Source organism: Leucoraja erinacea, chromosome 28, assembly GCF_028641065.1.
Source record: "Leucoraja erinacea ecotype New England chromosome 28, Leri_hhj_1, whole genome shotgun sequence".
In the NCBI taxonomy this organism is placed as follows: domain Eukaryota; kingdom Metazoa; phylum Chordata; class Chondrichthyes; order Rajiformes; family Rajidae; genus Leucoraja; species Leucoraja erinaceus.
The window spans coordinates 14643309-14661814 of record NC_073404.1 but is presented as its reverse complement, the minus strand read 5'-3'; the positions used below and the strand labels follow the sequence as shown (position 1 = coordinate 14661814).

Sequence of the window (18506 nt, the reverse complement as noted above, 5' to 3'; positions counted from 1 at the left end):
CAGATGTCCCGACCCAATCCGTACCCTCCAGAGATGCTGGAGTAACTCCAGCACTTTGTGTTCTATTCAGGATTCCAGCATCTGCAGTTCCTTATTTCTGCACGGCATCAGATGGGCCTTTCAAAGAGCAACACAGGCCGAAAGGGCTGAAGGGCCACAGTCCCTGCCTGTGTTTCTGATCCGAAATTGTGGCTGGTTCAATTCGGAGAAAGCAAGGACAGTTGGCGGGGTGGCTGGTCTGGTGGGTGGTCAGAGGCGAAGGGTTATACAGTCCTCTCCCCACTGACAGGCTACAGGAGTGGAGCGCTGTGGACATCCCATGATTCGGTTGTGCTTACCCTACTTGTTGCTCTCTTTCAGTGTACGTTGGCCTGGCGACAGTCGGAGCAGCCACCTGGTGGTTCATGTATGATGAGAGTGGTCCACAGGTCACCTTCAACCAGCTGGTATGGAGCTTCAATATCTCCCCTTCAAGAGGGTGGGGGAGTGAGGGGGGTGGGCAAGAGGTTCAGTTCACTAGTTGTCCATTTACTGCGAGTCCTTTGTAAAGGAAAGACAAAATGCTGGAGTAACTCAGCAGGTCAGGCATGGATAACATGGATAGGTGACGTTTCGAGCTGGGACCCTTCTTCAGACATTTCACAAATCGTTTGTGAAAGCGGGAGAGCACAGAACTTGTGTGAAAGGGTGATCGATGGTTGACGTGGACTCGGTTGTCCGAAGGCCCTGTTTCTATGCTGGAACTCTAAACAGAAAAACTAAACAATAGCTGCTGGCTTTATGGAGGTTGAAGTCTCAATCATTACTTACTATTGGCTGCCTGTTAGAAAGTCTTAGCCATTGATTTTGTACTGTATTCATTGCGTTGATCCACAGCCTTGGTCTAATTGAACCGAAACCAGACAAAAACAGATCGTTAAACGTTTTCTCTGATGCATGAGGGTAGCCCTCCTCTGCGTTTCAATGTGTAAATAACAGTCAGTCAGTTTGAGCAAGCACTTCATTGTGCACAGCTCTGCACTGACCTGTACAGTGACGCAGCGCTGCCTGGGGACTGTATATCTCTCAGCGATGAGAGGCGGAGATAATTACTTTCCCAAAGACTCCATTAATCAACTTGATCCAGCAGCGGCTGAGAAGGCAGCGAAATGCAACAGGGGCTGTCACATCGAGGAGAGGGCGAGTGTGCACAACTCTCCGAGCTACTCCACTCTCTGTACCAAACACATCCAAACTCAGTGCATTGTGTGTAACACACTCGCCCCAACACAGGGCACAAGTGTGTAACACACTCACCCCAACACAGTGCATTGTGTGTTACACACTCATCCTAACACAGGGTATTGTGTGTAACACACTCGCCCCAACACAGGGCACAAGTGTGTAACACACCCCAACCCAGTGCATTGTGTGTTACACACTCATCCTAACACAGGGTATTGTGTGTAACACACTCACCCCAACATAGTGCATTGTGCGTTACACACTCACCCTAACACATGGTATTGTGTGTAACACACTCACCCCAACACTGGGTAGTGTGTGTAACACTTGTCCCCTATGTGCCTGCCAACCCCAACCCTCACCCACCAATTCTCAAACCACCTACCCGATCACTGAGCATTTTATCGCAGCTAACTGTCCCGAACGGAAATGTCATCGGTCAATTCCAAACAGAGCAGCCAGGGAGCTGGGAATCGTGGAGCGGGAAGAGAGCACTGAGCCACCCCGGCACGCGAGGTTGACACTGGGGGCGTGTCTGTGAGCCAGATGCTCATTCCTGGTCCCGTGCTGGGAGTTCGAGCTGGGGGGTCGAGGGACTGGTGTGCAACCAACCACCCCTCCTCTCCAGCAGACAGAGAGGGTCCACAGAGAAGAGCAAGGAAGCCCCAGTGAGAGCAAGCGCTCAACAGTAAAGCAAATCCTTTATGCCACCCTTACAGTGCAGGTTACTGGGCATAGATCGCCCCTTGTCCCCAGGTTGCCACCCTGAAAAAGGCTCTGGGGAAGGGCTTTGTCCGAGTCGGGACATCGCCTGGAGCTTTTGTACAGTCACTCATGTGTTGCAATGAATGAGACAGACCCACCCAGGAGGAGCTTGATTGAAAACCCTGCCTCTCCCACCCCCCCAATTGCCAACTATGTACTGGAACACGGGCTCTCGTTAAGGGGCAGTGGTGCAGAAAGTGGAGCCACAGCCTCACAGCGCCAGAGACCCCAGTCCAGTGCTGACCCCAGTCCTGTATGTGTGGATTTTGCATGTTCTACCGGTAATCACGTGGACTTCTTCTGGCTGCTCCGGTTTCCTCCCACATCCCAAATACGTGCCGAACTGTGGTTAAACCGACCAATGTAAGTTCCCCCCAATATGTCGGGAGAGAGATAGAATCTGGGGTTCAGGGAACGGTGGCCGGAACATGAAGAGAATGAAATAGGACTGGTGTCAATGGATGGTCGATGATCATCACAGGCTTGCTGGGCGGAAGGGCTTATTTCCAAGTTGTATTTGTAAACCTAAGCACTGGCTTGATGGACCGAAGGGCCTGATTCCATTCTGAATGGCTCTACGACAGACTCAAGGCTGTGGAGTGAGTCTTAACTCGCCACCTTCTGAGCCAGGGTGAGGGCAGTAGAGACTGTTGGTGTAGACACAGAACGTAGGGGGTACTGATGGAGTAGAGTGATGTGGGGAAATGTGTGGGGAGATTGCATGCAGTCTCTCAGTCAGTTCACCGGCCTCTCTCTCCCCCCATTCCCCCAGCGACACTTCATGCAGTGCACCGCGGACAACCCGCTTTACCAGAACGTTGAGTGTTCCGTCTTTGCTTCCCGCTTCCCGACAACCATGGCGCTGTCCGTCCTGGTGACCATCGAGATGTGCAACGCTTTGAACAGGTTAGTGCTGCCTGGAGTCGGCAAGTACTGTCGCCCAGCTTCACCACCCACCACCGGAGCCGTGGCAAGGGAGTGGGCCTGGGGAGGGGGACGGGGGGTTGGTAGGGTGTGGAGGGGTGGGGGTAATGGTGTAGGGGAGCCAACTCACAGGCACCAGCCACACACACACACACAGTCCATGGCATACGTCAGTGGCAAGCATTTCTAGCCCGGAATACCGCAGCGGTGAAGTTCACTGACATCATCATCTGGCCGGGCAACTCGAGTCTAATTGAGTTCATTCATATGTAGTGGGTATACAGTGGAGAGGGAGAGACACAGGGAAGGGTATTCCGCAGTTTGCAACATCCCCTTTGGTCCAAGGACAACGCACCCATTCAGGAGCTTCATTCCTGCAGAATGGGGCCTGATAGGATTCTGAGTGTGTGATTTATTTCACTGTCTGAAGGATCTCATTCACATTACAAGTGAACAGTTTATCCAGATTCCCTCGTTAAAACCACAAAGTATAATATTGGTGGTCATTTTGTCCACCTATTTTGACATCTTATAAATATTTAGCATCTAATGTGAGTTTCAGCCCCTCAGTATGGAGGCCTTGGCTAGCTTTGCCCTGTTCCAGAGTGTGCAGGGAGCTGGGGCTGAGGGAGAGCAGGGTGAGGGTCCCGGCACAGCACCCGGAGGTCCACCCAGGGGTTCAACACTTCCACACCAGAGGCAACGACACTCCCCCTTCCTGCCAGGAGAACCCTGGCCTCAACTCACAGGCCCAATCCTGCAGTAGCCCCAGCTCAGTGAGTCCACCCCTCCCACCTCACTGGGGTCTTTCCCCCCCCCCCCCTCACTGCCCCCTCACCCCCCACCCCTCACTGTGCCCCTCCCACCCCATTGAGCACCTCCCCCATCATCAGACCCTCTCCCTCAATGGACCCATCCCTCCTCCCTGTGCCCCTCCCCCTCACTTGGCTCCTCCTCCCTCACTGCCCCTCACTGGGCCCCATCCTCCACACTGTCCCCCCCCCCCCCCCCCCCCCTCACTCTGCCCCTCTCTCCATCTCTGGGCCCCTCTCATCACCAAGCCCTCCCATCATCGGACCCCCATCACTGGATCCATCTCCTTTCACTTTGACCCCCTCCCTCACTGTTGTCATCCATCACTGGACCCTTTTCCCGACAGTGCAGACCCTCCCCATCACTAATTTACCCCAGCCCCCTACAGCAACAGCTCCCCATGGGGGGGGGGTGGTGGGTGGGTATCTTGGAGGGCATGTGGGTGAAAAGCACTACCCCAGTCACATAATGAACACTGTTGTACCAAGTGACAGTGGTGACAGCCCTGGGCTGTAGATCTATCCAAGGGCTTGGTCTATCTGGATCAGTTTAAAAATAAAATTAAGACTTCATTGTGTTTCCTTTGACCCTGTTAACCCTTGACCCTGCTTGACCCTGCTTGCTGTGTGTTTAGTTTGTCAGAGAACCAGTCGTTGTTGAGGATGCCGCCCTGGGTGAACATCTGGCTTCTGGGGACAATCTGCATATCCATGTCTCTGCACTTCCTGATCCTCTACGTGGAGCCGCTCCCTGTGAGTATGAATGTACACTTGGTGACCATGCTAACTGAAGGCCGGCACAGTGCGGGCTGATTCACTCCTGAGCTATGGACATGGACCCCACGATCCCTCCACCTCAATGCTGTTAAGTGTCTGAACTGTACACTTTACCCTTATATTCGCCCTCCCAAAGTGCAACACATCATACTTGCTCGGATTAAACTCCATCTGCCATTTCTCCGCCCGTTTCTATCGCTGATCAATATCCCACTGTATATCCCACTGTTTGACAGCTTTGAATATCCATGGACATTCTTTGGATAGCCTTGGACTCCCTTTGAATAGCTTCACTGCTTGCAACACCACCAATTTTGGTGTTGTCTGCAAACTTATTAACCAAACCATCTGTATTTACATCCAAGTAATGAATATACGTCACAACAACAGAGATCCCAGCACAGATCCCTGCGTATACCACTGGTCACAGACCTCCAGCCACAATAACACCCTTGCACCACTACCCTCTTTATTCCATGGGTAAGCCAGTTCTGATCCAAACTAATAAGTCACCATGGATCTCATACACCTTAATCTTCTGGATCAGCCTACCATGAGGAACGTTATCCGTTGCCTATATTAAAATCCATGTACAACATCCATTGCCCTACTCTCATCACCTCCTCAAAAAACACAATCAATTTAGGAAGACATGACCTGCTGCCGCCAAATCCATGCTGACTGTCCTTCATCCCATTCTTATTTAAATGCAATTAAATCCTAACCTGAAGAATCCTCTCCAATAGTATGCTGTCCCTAACGCTGATGTGAGGCTGACTGGTTTAATACCTTATCTCTACTTCCCTTCTTAAACAGAGGAATTGAGGTTAGATGAAGCACATTCTTCTTCTTGCACAACCTAAAGTTGTAGGACAACTTGTTCTATTTGTTCTTATTTGATTGTGCACGCCAGGTTGATTGCATTGGTCGAAACCACAGGAAGGTTGCAATCTCCCACCCCAAGCTCATTCTAGATTCAGTGTTAATGATCACAATCAGTCTTATTTCAAAGTCTGCTGTTTTCCAATTTCCATTGATAATTGATAATAGATCTCGTACCGAAACACATTTTGTGACTATCTTCCATCGATAAATCCTGCCCCAATGGGTACAGACCGTGCAATCTTTATGTTACATCGTCACTTATAAAATGACCTGATGGTACAGCTAACCCCCAACCCATCCCATCCCCGTGATAAATTGAGGGCCTAGGAGACAGGGGGACCAGTTTAGGGGAAGCATATCAATGTTACCCAATAGCAATAAAAAAAGAAAATGTTGGAAACACTCAGCAGGTCAGGCAGCATCTGCAGTGAAACAAGTTAATGTTTCTAGTCAATGACTCTTCAACCGAACTGTAAGAAAGAGAGAAAAAGGGCGATTTGAGTTGCTTTAACAAATAATATAATGATTCGATTTCGCTCATGCATTAATTTTTATTGCAAAATACTTTGCCCATGTACACACAAAATATGTACATCCAGTTACTTAACAAATACCTAAGTGTGTTAACCTCCATGCAAAACCAAGGTGTTCATGTTCCTTCTCGGAAATGTCACCCACCCTTTTTCTCCAGAGATGTTGCCTGGCTTGCTGAGTTACTCCAGCACTTTGTGTTTATCTTCTGTGTATAGCAGCGTCTGCTGTTCCTTTTTACACAATGTGTTCCTGTGATGAATTCAGTGCCTAAATTAACACGATTTTTCCCTCTTTGTTTCCTTGCAGCTGATCTTCCAAGTGACTGCTCTGGACTGGCACCAGTGGGTGATGGTCCTGAAGATCTCACTGCCCGTCATCTTAGTGGACGAGTCACTCAAATTTCTGTCCCGTAACTACATTGAGGGTAAAGACCCTGTTGCAGTCTGTCCGAGCACTAGCGGGCTTCCGGCATGTCTTGGGGACATTTCCTGGCTCTTCGTCTTAGTCTCGGCGCCTCTAATCTGCTGGCTTTACTGTCTGCTTTAACCTCCATGGACTGCTGCAATGCTGACCAGAAGGAACTGGTTTCTTGATACCAGCTTGCTTTTATTTCCTGTGGGACTTGGTTACTCTCTATGTCTGTCCTAAAAGGATGCCTTGGGTCCTATTCAATGTGTTTCTGTTTATGCGACAGTTTGTTGTCAGAAGGGGAGGACGATCATGGTGAGTTCCAGGCCCAGGATTAGCTGTGGGGCTTAGTCTAATGCTCTTCCACAGCTGTGTTTATTGCTGGTTTGTTGAGTGCACTCATTTATTCATGGGGCTACACAGCAGCTCATTGCAATTGGTCAATGCGATTCCTCCCTGCTCCTCAATTATACTCGAAGCATCCAGTAACTAGCTAATTGGAGGGAATAACGTTGCCAGTGCTTCTAGAAGCAAAACAAAATGCCCGAAGCTCCAAGAGGCTTGGAATAAGACGATGAACCATTTGATCAAACACTGACCTCTGGTGTTTTAAGAACCATCCCAAACCCCCTGGAAGGATCGTGAGGGTCAGGAATAAGTCAGGCTGAGTCTTTAATGGCCCCCGGGCAACATTAGCACATCTCCAAACGATATCTTTTGCTGAATGACATCAGAAATTCTTTGAAGCTCCTTCAAGTTCTGAAGGTTCATTTTTAAATGGCACCAGCAATAAATCTCCAACCTGTCTCTTTCATGGTAATTTGAGAATGTTGACATGTTGCCAGTGAAAGATTAGTCTGTGCCAGAGTCCTCATTGTTTGGGACCCAGTAATGTCACTAAAGCAACACCTCAGTACACAGACCCATACACAGTACACACCTCAGTACCCAGACCCGTACACAGAGCAGCTCACAATGGGACAAACATAGTGTTCTGTGACATTGTACACAAATCTCCTGTTAATCCTACACGTCAGGTAATGGACAGCAAGTCCCACAAAACAACACTCTCGTCAATCATTAGTGCAGCACAGCTGGTAGAACTGCTGCCTCACATCTACTAGAGACCCGGGTTCAAGCCTGACCTTGGGGAGTTTGCACGTTCTCCATGTGAACGCGCGGGTTCCCTACGGGTGCTCTGGTTTCCTCCCACATCCCAAAGATATGCGAGTTTGTAGGTTAATTGGCCTCTGTAAAATTATCCCTAATGTATAGGCAGTGGACACAAAATTGGGATAGGATAGAACTAGTGTGATCGGGTGATTGATGGTCGAAGTGGACTTGATGGGCTGAAGGGCCTGTTTCCTTGCTGTATCTTTCAATTCAATCAAACCGCTCTCTGCACTCAGGTTACAAATTCTGGGGGGGCTCCCGTTGATGTGTGGTGGAGGGACGTGGGAATAGAACTCATTCATTGCCCGTCCTGAGATGAATCCTTGCTCCTCCATGTTGCCCGTGTCCCTGGATTGGCTTGAGCACTGATTTGCTCATCACTGGGGTTGGCAGAGATCTCAGCCCAAGGGCAGTGCCAGGCGTAGAGATTGCCAGCGTGAGGCTGAGGATCTTCTTTAAGGTGGAGTGTCCATGAAGTCAACGCCAACTGCACTGGGAAGTTTACCTCTACAAGGTAACCACTAGTGATCAAGAGTCACGGGCAGGGTCAGCAGGTGACCGAGGTGGGGTCTCAGACCCTGCAGGAACCATGTGGAGCCTTTGTGACCATCCAGAAACTGCTTAAATGCATCTTTCTATCAGTGCAGTTGATGCAGGTAGCTCCAGGTAGAATAGGATATTGACCCAGAAATCTCCTGCTACATACACCTTGTCAGCTCCTGTCCATTAGAATTCCAGGTTTGACCTCTCCCCCCCTCGGAGCTCAGTTCTTGCTCCTTTAGAGGAGCAATTTTGGCGATCACCATCAGTCATTGTGACCATGGACCTTCCAATATCTGCCATTGCCTATGATCTTGGAAGGTGGGTGGATGGGTGGGTCCTTCCTGATTAATTCCCTTCCTCTTCTGAAACCAACTGGGTGGTCCAGCCCACACTACACAGCTGATGAAAGCCCCCTTTATTCACACCATTGAAGCTCAGCTCTATTCTGATCAAACTGCCTTGCAGTAATGTTTAACGTGCTCCATGCCAGCTGATAATAATTGGCACAGCGATCGTTCACAGACCCAAGTAAACACACCTAGCAAGATTATTGAACGGCCCCATTCATTGGCTCTGGGCATCACAGGCAAAGCCAGGCTTTAATGCCATCCCTGGTTGCCCTGGATAAGGTGGGGTCGAGCCATCACCTTGAACCTTTCTGTGATGAAGGAGCTATCTACAGCCCTAGTGAAGAGGGAGGTCCAGGAATTAGACCCAAAGAGTATAAAGGACCAATGATGTATTTCCAAATCAGGATGGCATGCAGCTTGGAGAAACGTTAGTTTACCTTTACATGTAGGGGATTACAGTGGGGGGGGCATTAATGTTCATGCCCAGGGAGAGCTCAGCTCGGTGTCGAGATGGTGTCTATGCTGAGATAGTCGATGAGTGGTGGATGTGGGGCTGCGCTGTCATTATGGGCACTACGAGAGCTCAGTGCATTGTGAGTGGATGGCTGAGTGTTAGTACAGGTTGCAGGTGCAATGCTGGGAGTGTCCCAGGTAGTTGAAGCCAAGCTGTAAAGATCCAGTATGACCCAGCAACACTGGCCACTGAGCGTGAGGATGCAGTGTCAGAAGAAACATATCTGTGAACTTCAGACGTGGCCCGTCTGACAGTCAGGACTTGGCAGGGGCTGTCTAGAATCCCTGAGTGTGGTTTGTGAAAGGCATGATGAACTGTTCAATGGTTCCTTAACCCCCCCCCTCTAGTGTCTAGGTTTGCTTCGATGGTAAAAGTCCTATGTTTACAGGGAGTTTTTTGGGATTGAAACCAGTGCTGTGTTATAGATGCCTGAATTGGAGAAGCACTCATTGTAATTTTATTACTGATGTCATTAACAAATGATAACATAATCGTGAAGGAGACTGTGAAGCTGTATTAACCAGTCGTGCAGCTGTGGTTTAATGCAGATTATTATGTTTTAAACAAAGACTGTAAAATGAAGGGCAGGTACTGAGTCCATTTGGTGGACTGAAGAGCCAGCATGGGGAGCACTGATTTGAGATGATGTATGTACGGCCTCTGTGTGTTTGAGGGCAGGTTGGGTTCTGTCCTTGTGTACCACCTGGTCTGCAATGTGCTGTTCTGGGTACAAGTTGTATGGAAACACAGAGCCTGTACTTGCAGCTCTTTACGTGGTGTTCCAAGCTCTCTCAGATGTTCCCAAGAATCTCCACTACAAAATTGTGTACATTCCAAAATCACAGATTTTTTTTTTTAAGGACAAATCAATCATTTTTATCAGATTATCTACTTCCTCCCGCCTTTTATACTCACCTAACCTTTCATCAGGCAGTTTCCCACTGGGCAGAACAAGATAGGAAGTTAATTCTTACAAAGTGTAGGACCAGTGGCATAATTAGGCCATTCAGCACATCAAGTCTACTCCATCATTCAACCATGGCTGGTCTATCTTTCGGTCTCAACGCCATTTTCCTGCCTTCGTCCCATAACCCCTGATACCCTGCCTAATCAAGAATCTGCCAATTTTCACCATAAATATATCCTTTAATATCCGAAATATACGCCTTATCTGTCCTTGGGGTTCACCTTTGGGCATCATCCTACCATTAGGTACTTCTGCCCTACAAACCAGTGATGCCAGAGGTCGAGACCAAAGCATGGAGCTAATGGTACCCGTGAAGTGGAGAGGTAGAGATGGCACTGTGCATGACATTACCACAGTGTCAGGACACGGGGGGAGACGGGGGCGGAGATGGGAATAGGTACCCCCATGGTGAGGAAGTGACCAGGAAGTCCCAGTTTGCAAGAAGATGATTTAGAAATATCACAGTGTGCTCTTTCCCATTGGACACACATAAACCACAACTGCATCTCCGGGAACCTGGCATGTAGTGTGGCAGTGGTCAGATCCAACATTGTCAATATTGACATATTGCTGAAATTTCCTCTTGGACATTCAGGTGCAAAGTGTTGTTCTTCCTCGGGACTGTGCAATCAAAGATTTAGTTTTTCGAACGTGAAATCCCAAGTCAACCATTTTCCAGCAGTTCACTTAGAGTCATAGAGTCTTACAGCTGGAAACAGGCTCTTCAACCTAACTTTCCAACATGTCTCATCGTCCACACTAGTCCCATCTACCTGTGTTTGGCCCATATCACCCTAAACCTGTCCTATCCTTGTACCTATCTAAATCTTTCTTAAACATTGCTACCTGCCTCAACTACCTCCTCTGGCAGCTCATTGCATACACCCACCATTCTGTGTGAAAAAGTTACCCCTTAGATTCCTATTAAATCTTTCTCCCTTCACGTTAAACCTATGTCCTCTTGTTCTCGATTATTTGGAAAACTTGACCCTGATGCTTACCCCTTCACAACCTGCCCTCCCGCACACTGTCTGCTTGTGCGGGGGTTGTCACGGTTGTTAGGCCAACAGGAACATCTACCTGGCAAGAAAGATACAGATACCTACATCATCCACTTCACAATGGGCCACAGAATTGTGGTTAGCCAGTTCCTAAAGGCTTCAGTCTGAGGAAAGGTCTCGACCCAAAACGTCACCCATTCCTTCTCTCCAGAGATTCTGCCTGTGCCACTCCAGCTTTTTGTGCCGGTATCTTCCCAAAAGCAGTGTCAGGACAATTGTTTTTAAACATTCCCGCACCTGTGTCCCGTTACCAGGACGACCCAGCTAGCTTAGACAAATTCTTGTGTTCCATTGACATGTGGAGTTCCCCGGTCCATGGCAGAGACCCAGGAAAACCCCAGAGCATTCTGATACTACAAATCCCCCTCGCGGTGGAGACTTATCCCCTACTCTGAGAGGTGGCTGCCTGCATCCCTCACAGAGCCCAGTGATCCCTGTCCTGGGGATTTAGAGTTTGGGTGTTAGTCTACCCCCTGTGGGAGGAGGAGACGGCTGCCCTGGGAGAAGACAGGAGAGTCACTGTCATTCAATGTCGTATCGCTCAACAAATCAGCTTGTCTGAGGTTCTTGGGATCATCTGTGGCCTGGACCATCATGTCTTACTCAACTCTGAGAAATGTATGTTATTTTTGGAGCGTGTAAGATATTCTGTGCATCATTTTTTAGCACAGTGAGGATGTTCATCTTCCCCCCTGTGAATGCCGAGCATGGTTTAATATAAGGCTAAGCCTAGAAGCATGTCATGGTCTGACCTTTGTTCCAAATTATAATGGTATTCAGTTTCCGCTTCAAGTCGGGAGTTGTATTCCCACCTCCACCTTTCCCCTGATCTTACTCTCTCTCTCTCTCCACTTTTTCTTTTTCTCTCTGACTTTCTCCTTCTCTTCCCACTCCCCTCTTCCTCCGTCTCCACCTTCCAGCTGCTCCCTCCCCTCTCCCCCTGACTCTCCTAATCCATGTCGGTGGTTTTGGGCTGTGATGCTAACTTGCATGTGAAACATTACAAAGCGTGGCCAACAATGTCTTCTCATAACAGTGCTATTTTTCTAACAAAAATTAAATTAAACAAAAAAGTTTTTTTTTTAAAAAGAAAGATATTTATTGAAGCCTCAATGCTGTAACCTTTGTTATCACTTTGCACGTGTTGCTTACCTAAAATAAAAGATTTTCCCCCACCCTGAATGTACTTAAGGCTTGGTTTAGTATACTGTATTAATTACGTTTTACAAGTTCTTCAGATGCAGGGTCAATGTATCTCTTTTACCAAAGGCAGTTCTCATTTTGACTGGGCTGAAATATTGACACCATACTAGGTTCAAAAGACGTTTGATTTCACACCGTTCTTCACTAAAGTTGGCGTAGAGGAGAGGTGCTCAAACCTGCCCACTTGTGAGATCATGGTTGCCTCTTTCCTCTCAAGGATTTCAATTGACCCCCCCACATCCTGGGCCCCCTGGTACCAACTACTGGGGTCCTGTGATCCTCTACTGAAATTGGCCCTCTTGAATCTACTTGTAAATAGCAGAATACAATCTGATCTGGAAACTGACCCATTTCCAAATGCACCTGGCCTGAACATCATCCAGGCCATAACAGGGAAGATTTAAGCCCAGGAGAAGACATCAAGTGCTGGAGTAACTCAGCGGGTCAGGCAGCATCTCTGGAGAATGTAGATAGGTGACGTTTCAGATTGGTAACTTTCATCAGACTGTTCTTCAGTTCTTCAGAGTCCAGAGATGCTGCCTGATCTGCTGAGTTACTCCAGCACTTTGTGTCTTCTTTAGTAAACCAATATCTACAATTCCTTGTTTCTAAATTAAGTCCAGGAATCTCCTGTCCATTCGAACCGGGGAGATCTCTTTTTTTTTATATAAACATTCTCCAGGGAATGCCAGAGCCTCAGCGTTACACCTGACTAAAATTTGATCTCGGCTGATGGTTGAATCCATTCAGTAAAGTAACGCAGCATAGAGATAAGCCCTTCAACCGACTAAGTTCATGCCATTTACACTATATCCTACACTAAAACAGAGCTGAAGCTGAACTGAAGGGGTTAAAAATCTGGTTTTAACATTTCCACAATATTGGAAATGGGCTCTGAATGTGTTTTAATAGTCAATTCTGAAAAGCCCAAATTTCAAACAATTGTGAGATTAAAGACATTGCAAATTGCTTGAGTCTAATAAATTGATTGTATCATTGGGGGCCCAATTCATTTTCTTGAAACAACGAAGAGAGATACTTTGATCATTGTTAATCTGACTAATTCTGTGTTGGTGTTTCCTTTCACTACTGGTGTTTGGGATCTGCTGCATATGTTATCTACTGCCATCTTCCTACCGGTCAATGGTTTAATTACCCTGAAGCTTTGTGTGGTTCCTAAATACTGTGCTGCCGCAACTTTAAGTCTTCATTAATTGCCCGCTTGCTGAAGCAGATTATTAAACTCCTCTAATACTATTTAAAGAATGATAAAGGTGGATGCTAATGCTTCTTCTGAGAATAATCCAGTCTGTTCCACTCCCTGCTGTTTTTTTTATGAATCTTTCCTTTGCAAAATTTAATCCAAATCCCTTTTGAAAGTTACCATTAATTCTGCTTCACTACTGCCAGGCAAAGTGTTGAAATCATTATAACATGACCATCTCAGCTGGTTACAGGTAGTTTTGCACTTTCTCCTGCTTGGGACCTTTATCGGACCTTCCTCTCAAGGATTTCAATTGACCCCCCCCCCCCACACATCCTGGGCCCCCCCGGTACCACACTACTGGGGTCCTGTGATCCTCTACTGAAATTGGCCCTCTTGAATCTACTTCTAAATAGCAGAATACCATCTGATCTGGAAACTGACCCATTTCCAAATGCACCTGGCCTGAACATCATCCAGGCCATAACAGGGAAGATTTAAGCCCAGGAGAAGACATCAAGTGCTGGAGTAACTCAGCGGGTCAGGCAGCATCTCTGGAGAATGTAGATAGGTGACGTTTCAGATTGGTAACTTTCTTCAGACTGTTCTTCAGTTCTTCAGCCTCCAGAGATGCTGCCTGATCTGCTGAGTTACTCCAGCACTTTGTGTCTTCTTTAGTAAGCCAATATCTACAATTCCTTGTTTCTAAATTAAGTCCAGGAATCTCCTGTCCATTCGAACCGGGGAGATCTGTTTTATTTTTATAAACATTCTCCAGGGAATGCCAGAGCCTCAGCGTTACACCGGACTAAAATTTGGTCTCGGCTGATGGTCGAATTCATTCAGTAAAGTAACGCAGCATAGAGATAGGCCCTTCAACCAACTAAGTTCATGCCATTTACACTATATCCTACACTAAAACAGAGCTGAAGCTCAACTGAAGGGGTTAAAAATCTGGTTTTAACATTTCCACAATATTGGAAATGGGCTCTGAATGTGTTTTAATAGTCAATTCGGAAAAGCGCAAATTTCAAGCAATTGTGAGATTAAAGACATTGCAAATTGCTTGAGTCTAATAAATTGATTGTATCATTGGGGGCCCAATTCATTTTCTTGAAACAACGAAGAGAGATACTTTGATCATTGTTAATCTGACTAATTCTGTGTTGGTGTTTCCTTTCACTACTGGTGTTTGGGATCTGCTGCATATGTTATCTACTGCCATCTTCCTACCGGTCAATGGTTTAATTACCCTGAAGCTTTGTGTGGTTCCTAAATACTGTGCTGCCGCAACTTTAAGTCTTCATTAATTGCCCGCTTGCTGAAGCAGATTATTAAACTCCTCTAATACTATTTAAAGAATGATAAAGGTGGATGCTAATGCTTCTTCTAAGAATAATCCAGTCTGTTCCACTCCCTGCTGTTTTTTTATGAATCTTTCCCTTGCAAAATGTAATCCAAATCCCTTTTGAAAGTTATCATTAATTCTGCTTCACCACTGCCAGGCAAAGTGTTGAAATCATTATAACATGACCATCTCAGCTGGTTACAGGTAGTTTTGCACTTTCTCCTGCTTGGGACCTTTATCGGACCAACATTCTCCCTTTATCGTGTGCTGGAGATGCAATCCTGCCACGGTTGATCTCAGTCACTAGATTTGGAGACCAAGTTAAGTGTCGGGTGAAGTCATTTTCCTACGGAAATCCAGGTAGTGATGGGGTATCACTTTATTTAATCGTTATAACCTGGTATCTTTGCTCCTGTGAAATGGAATCTTCTACCACTCATTGTTTGGGAGAGAAATTGTCTCCGCTCTGTTGGAAATGCGGTATGTTTCTGTCAACCACAGACGTTGTTGCTGGGTGAGCAATTCATCGTTTCCATTCCAGCAAAGGGTACAACATTACTCCTTGTTGGGGGAGGGAGGTTTATAGCTGCTGCTGGTAGGAATGTGACCATATACCACAGGGTCATCTGATATGAAAACTAGAACCCCTTTAGATTTCACCAAACAGCCCAGTGAGGGAAGGGAGGGGGGGGGGGGGGGGGGATGATGGTGTCAGCATGAGTTATCAGGCACTTTACTGGTTGAGATTGTTCCCCATTGAGAATTTGAGAGCTCGGTGCTGGACCCTGGTTTCCTGCCGCTTGTTTCCACGATTTAGACACATTTTGGAGCCACCGTGAAGAAGTTTGCAGCTGGTGCAAAGTTTGTCACACGATTGAGTCATCAAAATGTGGAAGAGGAGGCCGTTCAGCCCATCGTGGCCATGTGGGCCCAGTACCACCCTAGTCCCAAGCTTGTATTCTGGAGTTTTGTCGGGAACAGCTCTAAGATTCAGGGAGTCATCCAACACAGAAACAGGCCATCATCCCCATCTCATCTTCACCATCAATCTACCCCAGCCCTATATTTACCCTTCCTATATTCCCATTTGGGATATGAGAGGAAACTGGAGCACCCAGTGGAAACTAATGTTGTTACAGGGAGAACGTACAAACTCCACACGCATGTCAGGATTGAACCCAGGACTCTAGCATTATGTGGCAGTGTCTCTACCAAATGTGCTGCCCCTTCAGCTACCATATTGTTGTATTTGATGTGCTGATAGAGTTCTAGTTTCTCTACCTCTTTGAGCCGTGCGTCCCAGGTCTTTAACACTCTCCAGGGGGAAATTGTTCCTTATTTGCCACTAATGCTTCCAAGAATTCTGTGCTGCCAGTTATCTTATTCTCAGCTGAGGAAAATTGTTCTGTAGATCTCCCGTGATTCATTACACCTCAACATAACGTCCCCACAGTCTTTTTGATCAAACCAAATGACCAAACACTCATAAGTCCCTCCTTGTAACTAAAATTCTCCAACCGTCACAACATCCTTAGAAATCTCCAGTGACTTTCAAGTCCTTCCTATGGTGTGGTGACCAGAGCTGTACGCAGTGGGTAGTGAGGAAGAAAGCTGTAAACAGCGGGAAGATGTCAATGAACTGATGGACTAAACAGGGAAGTGACAAATCGGGAAGCGTGAGTAATCCATTTAGGCTCCCTGTGACTAGGTGGGTTTCCTCTGGGTGCTCGGGCTTCCTCCCACATCCCAAAGCTCAGTGGGTTGGAAGATTCATTGGTTGTGGTCAATTACTCCCACTGCAGGTGGGTGGGTGGTAAAACTGATGGGGATGTGATGAGGATAAGTAACAGAGAAATGTAGTGGGAGAGTACACAGTGTTTTTAAAATGTTAAAATGACATTTGGACACGTATATGGATAGGATAGGTTCAGACAAATATGAGACAAATGCAGGCAGGTGATCTAGTGTAGATTGGGCATGTTGGTCGGCATGGGCAAGTTGAGTCGAAGGCCCTGTTTCCACACTGTATGGCTCTAATAGGAAGTTCGGTGAATTGCCATAGATTCAATGCAACGAATGTCCTTCTAATAATCCATAAAGAGATATGGGAAATGGGCCATTAGACTCTCTTCACTCTGGCTCATTCTAGTCTCATCAGTCACAATGAGAAGGCGAATCCATCTGTTGGTTTTGACAGCAGGAAGCAGGACTGGTAATTTGGTGTGGGAAGTGACATACATACCACAAGCAGCATTCATTGTGTATGGCCCAGAAGAGAGGAAATGTAAGCAAGATGCAGGAAGCTCTCTGAATAACGAATGGGTATCGAGGGTTATGGGGAGAAGGCAGAAAAATGGGAGTAAGAGGCAGAGATCAGCCATGATTGAATGGCGGAGTGAACCCGATGGGCCGAATGGCCTAATTCTGCTCCTATAACTTGTGAACTTGTAAAGCAGACACTGCCGCTTCAGATTCCATTGTTTCAGGAGGCAGGCATTACTGAGGCAGCAGATGTTGAGGTGAGTCAGCAGCTCTCTCTGCCTCACCTGACCCAGGCGTCAGAAACAAGTGTCTCGTAAACACGGATCTCCTCACTTTGATGTGGTTAAGATTAGTGCGTGTCCTGTTGGCTTCCTGTGAAGCCGAATAACCATCAGATTAACTTGGCCGTGTGCGAAGGAGTGGCTGGGAGAAGACAGAGGGAATACGTGTGCAGCAGCTGATTGTAGTGCAGCACAGTTAAACACAGCTCGGGTAGATGAAGCATGCAGCTATTGGCCTTTAGATGTGGGGAGGATGTTTCCACTAGTGGGAGAGTCTAGGATCAGAGGGTACAGCCTCAGAATAAAAGGACCTACCTTTAGAATGGAGATGCAGAGAAATTTCTAAAGCCAGAGGGTGATGAATCTGGAATTCATTGCCACAAAATGCTGTGGAGGCCAAGTAATTGGGTGTTTTTAAAGCGGAGATTGATAGGTTCTTGATTAGTAAGGGTGTCAACGGTTACAGGGAGAAGGCAGGCGAATGGGGTTGAGAGAGAAAAAGAGATCAGCCATGATCAAATGGCAGAGCAGACTCAATGGGCCGAATGGCCTAATTCTGTTATGGGCTGGCGTGATTCAGCATCAGTGGTGGAAGGATACTGGATCTATAAAGTATAAATTTACCAAACTTCAAGGGGAAGAAAAACAATTAAAGATAGCAAAATCAATTTCAGAAGGGAATCTCTTTCTCAACAATCTTGTTGGAATGGCTGAAGGACCGACAGGGATGGGAGCGGGGGAAGGCCAATAGGTTTTCAAGAAGTCTTTGAAAATGTACTACGTAGAAGACTAAAGGAGAATAAAAATGTTCTCAATTTTAAAAAAAACCAAGTCAAAACGTAGAGATGATTCGTTTCCTGTGCTTGGGTGAGATGGCACCTGGATTCCTGTACACAGGTCTGGTCAGCCTGCCGAGGGGAGGATATGGTTGTAATGGAGGGAGTTCATCAGGTTGATTATTGGGATGTTGTTGTACAAGGGGAAGCAGACTAGGCCTGTACTCTCTGGAGTTTAGGAAAATAAACTCATAATATAAACTCAAACATGCAAAATTCTTGGCAGGTAGATACAGGTATCATGATTACCCGGGCTGAGGTGTCTAGAACCAGGTGTCTCAGACTCGGAGGTCACCCATTCAGCACTGAGAGGAGAAGAAACCTCTCCGCACGCTGGGTGGAGAATCTTTGGAATTCTTTGCGTTAGAGGGCTGTGGACGATTCTGCGAGGTGCGTGCAGAATCGTGGTGGTCTTGTGGAAAAGCGGAGCAAGCA

The 18506-nt window shown here is 47.0% G+C and overlaps 1 protein-coding gene across 1 annotated transcript in view; it reads left to right on the top strand.

Moving 5' to 3' along the window:
* Nucleotides 1–18506, top strand: part of atp2a3 (ATPase sarcoplasmic/endoplasmic reticulum Ca2+ transporting 3) — a 129556-nt gene that overhangs the window by 103373 nt on the left and 7677 nt on the right. Inside the window, exons 17-20 of the mRNA XM_055657834.1 lie at nt 361–446; nt 2762–2895; nt 4361–4478; nt 6228–6345. Of these exons, the coding sequence (XP_055513809.1) occupies nt 361–446; nt 2762–2895; nt 4361–4478; nt 6228–6345 (456 nt within the window). The remainder of the gene's footprint in view (nt 1–360; nt 447–2761; nt 2896–4360; nt 4479–6227; nt 6346–18506) is intronic.